Source organism: Serinus canaria, chromosome 4, assembly GCF_022539315.1.
Source record: "Serinus canaria isolate serCan28SL12 chromosome 4, serCan2020, whole genome shotgun sequence".
In the NCBI taxonomy this organism is placed as follows: domain Eukaryota; kingdom Metazoa; phylum Chordata; class Aves; order Passeriformes; family Fringillidae; genus Serinus; species Serinus canaria.
Window position 1 is genome coordinate 39304783 of NC_066317.1, and position 9245 is coordinate 39314027.

General features: G+C 48.4%; 1 protein-coding gene across 2 annotated transcripts; it reads left to right on the forward strand.

Moving 5' to 3' along the window:
- Positions 1-2348: 2348 nt before the first annotated feature.
- CDKN2AIP (CDKN2A interacting protein) lies at positions 2349-7208 on the forward strand. Of its 2 annotated transcripts, none has more exons than XM_018926600.3 (3): positions 2349-2596; positions 2692-2822; positions 3547-7208. In XM_018926600.3, exons 1-3 carry the CDS (start codon positions 2373-2375, stop codon positions 5112-5114), a joined length of 1923 nt encoding a protein of 640 aa, XP_018782145.3. In that variant the 5' UTR covers positions 2349-2372; the 3' UTR covers positions 5115-7208. The 2 variants fall into 2 exon arrangements, with proteins under 2 accessions (XP_018782145.3, XP_050829900.1); XM_050973943.1 differs by having other exon boundaries at positions 2448-2596; positions 2692-2791.
- Positions 7209-9245: the final 2037 nt, after the last annotated feature.

Below are 9245 nucleotides of genomic sequence, written 5' to 3' on the forward strand. Positions count from 1 at the left end.
GTTCACTGAAGAGTATAAACAGGCTGGCAGAATGGATGATCTTGGCTGAGGTGCAAACTCAATCCTACATTTGCCAAGGAATTCCATTCACCCTTCAAGGTCTGTATGGACCATGAAGTCAAGAACCGTGGTATCACAGACTCAGAGGTCTAGGAGACAGGCCCACCTCACCTCTAAGCAGAAACCCTAATGTGACAGACTATGCCCTTCCTATATTTGAGCCTATATTACAAGACAACCACACATGGGACTGATACAACTAATGCCTGGAAACAGATGTGGTGACTACAGTTTCTAAACTTTCTGACACTGTTTGTTTTTGTAACAAACCCGTTGCTCCAAGACACCCACAGCAGAGAGGGTACAAACTTTCAGCCCCATCCCATTCACTACTGTTCCCTTGTGCTTTTTCACTGAACAATTCTTGCCAATGCACAAGATAAAATTGTGTGGCCTAACCAGGAAAGCAAAAGAAAAGCACTTCCATTCTAACAGTGAATAAAGAGCAAAAATGCATTGGACTTCTTTTTTCTGACTTCATTTCCTTAATCCCTTAGTTTTTGCTCTGTAGAGGCACTCTTAGTAAACCACTACATAACAATTTCCACAAAATAAGACATCTAAGTCATTAAGGAGAAATACTCCTTCCTTCAATGCAATCTATCCTGTAGTTCAGTTCATGATGACATGTAGGTGTTAAAAATTGAAAACTTAAGTGAACCCAGACTTTTAATTCAGGAGGAAAAATCAATACAACTCTCCAGGGACAGCCCTTTGGAATTCAAAATTCTTTCCTCTTTTGCACTGATTCAGCAAGCTCTATCTTGGCAGACTGAAGCTTGTGATATTTTCACAGTGTGCTTATCACTTTTTCACAGGGAACTGTTCAAATAGTCTTGAATCAAATTCTGGAGTAATATTTTGCAAACTAAAGGCAGCCTACAGAGCTGCAAGAGCAATTAGCTAAACCCTTTGTAGCCAGCAGTCCTCATTCAATGTTTCCTCAAAAATGCTACAACAACCCATGTCCTTGCCACTACCTTTCTGTCACATGCCAATGTTGTAAAACTTGGAATATGTCAAGATTATTTTACGTCCAGATAAGTCTTTGGTGCAAGCCATCAGGAAAGGAGACCTAATCAGGAACAGGCAGCATCCCTTAGTCAAGGACATCTAGGAACTAACGGGCTTTAAGAATGGAGCAAAACAAGACGTTGATGTACATCTATGCACACATTGCTAACTTGGCATGTACTCAAGGTCCATGTATCCTATACCTGAACTATCCTCTTATAATATTAAAATTCATGCCTATAGGTCAAAATACCCCTGCCCAGGTGAAGACCCCTCCCCAGAGCATTGGATAAAAGTTTTCACTGGTCCTTTTCCTTTCACTGGTGGAAGATGATCTGGGGGTGCTGGTGGAACATCAGCCAGCAATACATGAACCAACAGTTTGCCGAGGTGGCCAAGAAAACCAGTGGCATCCTGGCCTGGATCAGAAATAGTGCAGCCAGCAGGAATAGGGAAAAGATTGTCCTTGTACTCAGCACTGGTGAAGCCACACCTCAACTGCTGTGTCCTGTTATGGCCACTCAATTCAGGAAGGACATTGAGGTGGTGGAGCAAGGCCACAGAAGTGAAATGTAACTGGTGAAGGGTCTGGAGCACAAGTGCCATCAGGAGTGGCTGAGGGAGCAGGGGTTGTTTAGAAGAGCAGAAGCTCAGGGAAGACCTTATGTCTTCTAGAACTACCTGAAAGGAAGCTGTAACCAGGTGGGGATCAGCCTCTTCTCCCAGGCAACCAGTGTCAGGATTAAAGGATACATTCTTAAGCTGCACCAGGGGAGGTTTAGGTTGAATATTAGGAGGAATTTCTTCACAGAAAAGGTTGCGAAGCATTGGAACAGGCTGCTCAGGGAGGTGGTGGAGTCACCATCCCCGGAAGTGTTTAAGGGAAGACTGGACGTGGCACTTAATGCCGCGGTCTCACTGACAAAGCGGTGTTCGGTCAGAGTCCATGATTTCAGAGGACTTTTCCAGCCTAAGTGATTCTGTGAATCTGAGGTAAAACACCTCTTGATCCCCTACAAACTCCGACCTCAGCAAGCCTGGAAGAAATCAACCAGAACATTTGTTCACGCTTTCACCAGTCACAATGCAGGGCTGGTAGCCGAGCCCAGATCACGTCTCCACCTCCAGCACCCCCAGATGTGCGGGTGGGACGGGCCACAGCCGGTTCCGGTTGAGCGCCAAGGCCCAACCCTCCCGCCGCGCCTCCCGCCCCGCCCGCTCCGGCCCGGCCCATGCGGATGTGAGCTCACGGCGCGCCGGGCGGAAGCAGTGGGGCGGGTGTTTCCGCGGCGGCTGCGATGGCGGGGAAGGCGGCGGCGGGCGAGCCCCTGGGGCGGACGGCGGAAGAGGCGGCCTGGGCAGAGACGCTGCGCGGGGCCTGCGAGCCTGAGCACCACTGGCGGTACCGCCGGGAGTTCCTGCTGCGCAACGTGGGGGAGCTGCCGGCGGCGGGCAGCGCCCAGCTGCAGCGCCTGGTGTCCCTCTCCATGGTGTGGGCCAACCACGTCTTCCTGGGATGCCGGTGAGTTCAGCGGGACGCGCCGGGGCGCGGGGGGACGGCGCGGCGCGGCCGTCTGACGAGGCCCCTTCCCTCCTTTCCTCTTGTCGCCCCTCCAGGTACCCACCGCAGGTCATGGAGAGGGCGCTGGAAATGGCCGAAGGCATCCAAGTGACCAACGCGCCTGTCCGCACCACGAGAGACGAACTGGTTGCCAAGGTGAAGAAAAGAGGCATATCAAGTAGCAATGGTTAGCAGATCATAGCTGTGACAATACATAGGAGTCTAGAAATGCTTGTTTCTGAATGTTCTCGGTTTGCCTCGGGCTTAGAAAGTAGTCAAAATAATTTACTTTTTAAACTCCCGCTAATAGTTTCCTCTCTCTGTGCTATTCTTTTTCTAATATAATATCTGTAAAATGCATATAATGCGTACATAGTCATTTGGTAATGTTGTTTTGAAATTCTACAGCTGGTGCACTTTAATCTGATAACTTGTGCATTGCAATAGGGGCTGCTGCGCTCTAGCTTAAATATATTCTTGTAACTTTGCCTTTGTTGCCAGTCAGGCATTGCTGCTGTGTAAGAAACTGAGTTTCTTAAAGTAATTCTCAGATTAATGTTTTAAAGATATTTTGTGATATTAGTAGACAAAATACACTTCCTTTATTTTTAGATCAGATACATTTAATGTATGTTGGCCAGTTTTGGTTTGGACTTCAAGAATAGAAACAGATACTTGGGTCCAAACCAACATCTGAAATCTCGCATGAGTATTGTCCAGATTTTGTCAAAAAACCCCAAAATTCTGAAATAGTAAGTTAATACTTGAAATGACGGTTCAAGGTGTATTGCTAATATATACCCTTTAAATTCACAGAGAATATTGCTAGAAGGTTTTAGATTATTTTTCTCTACATGGCTATTTGATAGTGCAGAAATCAAAGAGGATCACATATTTTATCTGTTTTGCAGAAGGGGTAGAGGAGCCCTGCAAGAGACAAGCTGTTGAGAAAAGCAGAGACTCTAAGGATGTTGGAAAGGATGTGAAAACAACCAAGACAGAAGGAGTGAAGGAAACAGAGAGCACCTTGTCCAAAAAGCAGGAAAAAGGTACTGGCAAAGATCGAGAAACTTCCCAGTCAACTTGCAGTTCAGATCAAGAAATGGTCATAGTCTCAGACATAGAATCAGAAGGAAAACCTGCTAATGCTGAAAGTACTGCTGAGCAAAAGTCACCTTCACCTGAAAAGGAGCCAGGAAAGAAGCCTTGCTCAAGCCCACCTAAGGAAAGCAAGTGTGAAAATGTGCCATCACCTGAAAAGAAAACTACAGTAAGTGTTGCGCCACTGGCTGCTGAGAGCACCCCTCAGGCAGCAGCGGTGGACGCAGCACTGCCAGCAGCTGCCAAGAGCACCCCACAGGTAGCAGCAGTGGCAGCAGCAGTGCCATCAACCTCCAAGAGCACCCCACAGGCAGCAGCGGTGGCAGCAGCAGTGCCATCAACCTCCAGGAGCACCCCACAGGCAGCAGCAGTGGCAGCAGTGGTGCCAGTGACTGCCAAGAGCACCCCACAGGCAGCAGCAGTGCCACCAGCTGCCAAGAGCACCCCACAGACAGCAGCGGTGGCAGCAGCAGTGCCACCAACCACCAAGACCACCCCCCAAACAAGTGCTGCATTGCTGTCTTCCAAAACCCAGGTGGGTGCCCCGGCATCAGTGTCCAAGAACGGTGCTCAGGTGAGCAGCTCACTGCTTCTGGCCCCCAAGAGTGGTACTCAGGTGGGCGCCTCGCTGCTGCTGGCTTCCAAAGGCCCGGCTAAGGTGGGCTCCCCGCTCCTAGCCTCTAAGAGCAGTGCAGAGGTGGCCGCCTCGTTGCTGGCCGCTCGGAGCGGTGCACAGCCGGGATCCTCACTGCTCGCTTCCAAGAGCAGCGCTCAGGTGGCGGCTTCGCTGCTGGCCGCTCGCAGCGGAGCTCAGCAAGGGCCCTCCCGGGGTGGAGCTCAGGCAGGTGCTTCCCTGGTGGCCTCCAAGAGTGGCTCACAGGCAGGTGAAAGCCCTGCGAAGGCTTTGTGCAAGCCCCTAACCAGCGAAGATGCAAAGGAAAGACAACCTTTTTTCAACAGACTCTACAAAGCTGTAGCCTGGAAACTGGTTGCTGTTGGAGGCTTCAGTCCTAATGTAAATCATGCAGAACTTCTAAATTCATCTATTCAGTCTGTAAAAGCTACGTTAGATGTTGCTTTTCTTCCCCTGAAGGAACTTGCAGACTTGCCTCAAAATAAAAGCTCTCTTGAAAATATAGTTTGCGAACTGAGGTGCAAGTCTGTCTACTTGGGTACTGGCTGTGGTAAAAGTATGGAAAATGCCAAAGCAGTGGCTTCAAGAGAAGCTTTGAAATTATTCCTCAAGAAGAAAGTTATTGTGAAGATATGTAAAAGAAAATACAAAGGTAGTGAAATTGAAGATTTGGTGCTTCTGGATGAAGAGTCAAAACCTTCAAATTTGCCTCCAGCTTTAAGAAATCCTCGTGAGATCTTGTAGGGGAGAATCACTGTTTGTACTGTGTATAGTATTTCAACACAAGGACTGAAGGTTAATTTTGTACTTTGAAAATGTAGGCTTCCAGATATTTTGTATTTCTTTCTCAGTTTTGCAAGACAATGATAGTTCCTTCACTTGGTAGCAATTGTATAAAACTTGTTAGAGATGACAAGTGCGCATTTAAAGGTATTGCCTTAATATACAGCACACTAGTGTGCTGTTGTATTTGCAAAATAGTCTACCTAACTCTTCTATTTTTAATTAAACTATTAAGGTACAATTTGCTGTTTAAAACCTGACATTTTTGTAATTCTTACAATTTGATGGTAGTGTGCTCAGTTGTCTACCATATCTTTTCTAGGCTTGTAGAAGTGTGTACATAGGGACCATAATACTTGAATAACTGAAAGTTGTTTAAAGATTTCAATCAAAAAGTTGAATTATATGTTTCAGGCTTGTTGCTCATAATGTTCACTGTTGCTCATACTAGGAGAGAAAGTAGTTGGTTGACTATTTTTATGGGATGTTTTCATAACACTTGCAATATAAGTGACATGCTGATCCCATTTAACATTATGCTATCAGGTTAGAGCCCTTTTAATATCACATTGGCAAATTAGCAATTAGCAGTCAAGTCACAGCTATTTCGACCACCAAAACTGTAAGCAGATTTAATTTATATGGTGAAGTATCATTTACAGTTTGGTACTTTTTTTTTTTCCAAATGAACATGGATTTCTATACTAAATATATTTTGACTGCTACTAAAACAATAAAACCTCTGTGATAAGCATCTATAGTATTTTGGTTTTGGCTACTAAATATTCCAGCCATTTCAATAACATTGCAACACCTTCAGTAAAGCTTTTCATTGAGTGGCTTCAAGGTGTAATCCCACAAGAATTAGTTGGTTTCTTTAGACGTGTAGCTGAAATACTGTAAAACTGATAGAGGTGACCTATAAAATATGAATTTCAACTTTTGTAACACCAAGGTAAGCAAAATGAAAATGCTGCTATCTGCTGGAGGCAGCAAGTGTATTGTAAAGCATTCATTCTAATCAAGCCCTTCCTTTGCTACATTTTTACTCCCTGTACAGAATAGTTTGAGGCAAAGAAAGTGGGAGATTATCTTTTATTTTCAATGTTGCGAAATACCTGCACAAACTGCATGTTTTGGTATATTGGATAATGACATGTAATTGTAAAAACATAATGTCTTCAGTGCTATTTTGAATTAATCTTGTCCTATTACAGTAGTTAGCATCATTTAGTGGTGTCCTTACACTTGACTGACAGATCCATTGATCAAGTGCTAAAGGAATGAATAGGAATTTCTGGGGTCTCAGTAGTACATATGTCCACTTTTGTTTATTTTGTAAGTTTTGGGACTAAACCACAGTGGTGTTTACGCTGTACCCTGTGTGCTTTTGAACAGCAGTGGCTGTCCAGTCCGTAGCACCAGAAGCCTGCAAGGCACTCGCACTTACTGATGGCTGGTTGAGAACCTCCTCCACCTGACCCCTGTGCTTCTGTGCCCTCGGTCGCCCTTCGCCCTAGTTAGATTTCTCAGGAGTTCCCCCTTGGCATTCCTGGAGCACCCCCTGGCGTTCGGAATGCAGCGTGCTAAATTGCGTCTTCGTGCAAGAATTAGTGTCTGCTAGCGCAGGGCAAGCTTCGTGATATGCTTAGGAGCTGTGGTATTCATGATGGGAAGTGTGAGATCTTTTTCAAGTCCTTAGCCTGTTTAGGTAGACACATGTAAGGACTGTGCTTGAGGCAGGAGTTGCATCCCGCGCCCTCTGTAGTGCAGCTTTCTCTGCTGTTAGTTCGGTCATCTCCAGATCTCTGGTTCAGAATTGCAGCACGTGCTGTTATGTGAAAACCTGTGTTTCTCGTCTGTAAAGCAAAGCTCTCGGTATTCACTGACCTCAAGGGGCTGTTAGGGCAACTGTGTTTAAAGGCTGAGGTGCTAGATGCCTTTTTTAAAAGACCTAACTTAGAATTACTTTTTAAAAAATTTTGAATGTTACTCCTCTTTGATGTTTGGTTGTGAATCATTAAAGAACAAGTCTGTAGCTACTCTTAACAGAAACTGAAATCTGAAGCGTGTTATTTTTATTTCACATACTGCATGGAAAGCAACTCAACACATGGATTCACATACAAGTGAATAAGCACTATTCAAGTATTCGAATGAGAATCTATTAACATTTCATTAGCCCTAGAGGAAGAAAGAAATAGAACTGGCTGTGGCAAGAAGTGTTTGTGCAGTCCTGTCAGTTCTAAAATCTCCAGGTACTGTCCTGGTCTCTAGCGACTGGGATGTTGGTCTTTAACAGTGAGACCCCACTGACGAGAGCCAGGGAGAACACCTGCACTTACACTGTCGGTGTGCAGAGTTGTCTCGCAGGGGAAAAGCAAACCAACCAACCGAAAGGAAAACTAACCCCGTTTTTTCTACGGAAGTACGGGAAATCGCAGCCATCAGAAAGTCACTCCCCTTTCCTCTGGGCACTGCTAGCACAGCCTAAGCACGTAGGGCAGGGTCCTTGCGGCCAGCCGCCCGCTGGCTGCTGTTAGCGGCTGCCGGGTGCGGACCGTGCGGGGCGTGTCGCCGCCGCCCCCTGTTGCAGCCTGCGGGCTCTGGGGCGGCCTCAGCGGGGCGGCCTCAGCGGTGACCACGGCGGGGCTGGCGTGCCCGCCCGGCTCGGGGTGGGGCCGAGGCGCTCTATTTGCATAGCGTGTTCCCGGCACCACTCTGTTCCTCCACCGTCCCCTTCCGCGGCCGTCCGGGGTCATGGCGCCTCTCAGGGAGCGGCCAGGCCACCTGCCCGCTGTGCACCGTCTGCGGCGACCAGCAGGGAGGCAAACGCAATGTAAAAAACAAAACAAAACAAACGATGCTCACCCTGTTCTTAAAGTTCTCCTCTCTGCAGTGGTTTATATTACGTCACTGGCAGGCGGAGGATGCCGGGATGTTCTGAAGACCTGCTCGCTAGGCTACGCACGGAGGACATCCGTTCCTCATGGGCCCCCGCGCCCGCCTAGGGGAAAGTCCCCGGACCGCCGGCAGAGAGTGCCGGGCGCTGCCGCGCCCCCGCCCGCCGCCGCCTCACACCCTCCCGCCGAGACGCCTGCGGGCCGAGCGGATGAGCGCGGGGCGGGCTCTCGTCACGGCCATAGAGACGCAGGTAGCGCGGCAGGCGCGCTAACAGAACGGGGCTCACTCTCAGGCCATCCTCTTTTGCCGGCCGGGGGTTGTACGGGACACCTCGGGGCGGGGTGGTGCCTCCCACAGCCTTGCGCGGCCACAGCTAAGCTTGTGCCGGCAACCCGTTGCTTCCCCGCCGGAACCGTGCAGGACGGGCGGGCCCCAGCCCCCCTGCTGCTCATACCCGCTGGGCTTCAGGTGCTTCCTGGCGCGCAGAATTATTTAGGTTGGAGAAGACCTTTGAGATCATCGAATCCAGCCTTTGACCGAACACCTTCTTGTCAGCCAGACCACGGCACTAACTGCCACGTCCAGTCTTTCCTTAAACACCTCTAGGGACCTTGACTCTACCACCTTTCTGGGCAGCCTGCTCCAATGCTTGGCAATCCTTTCTGTGAAGAAATTTCTCCTATTGTCCAACCTGAGCACATAATGTTGGGGAGGCACTTCGCGCGGAGCACTTACCTGTCTGAAAAGGTTTTCCCTCCTTCCCTGCTCCAGGAAGTAGCAAGAGGCTAGATGGAAGCACTCTGACGGGGTACTTGCACCCCGCAGAAGTTCGTGGTGTACCAGCACAGGAGGCTTCGGTGGGTATCTGAGCGTCGGCACAAACGCCGACACAGCACAGCACCCAGTACAAGCCACACTCTTCCAGCACAGCGGCCTCTTACCCAGGCTGTGCTGTACGGGGCATACCCACCCCCGGGATCTCCTGCTCCACCTTCTCTGCAGAGAAGGCCAGTGCATGCCACCAGTGTTATTTGCCCACTTTAACTAGATTCTCATGCTTAAACTCCCAGGGACTAACTCTGCGAGATACTGCTGCCCTGCTGAAAAACTCAATTATTCCATAGGCAGTGCCACTTTTGCCTCCACTATGTCAAGCAAATAGCACATCATCATGCTCCACTGTGGAAT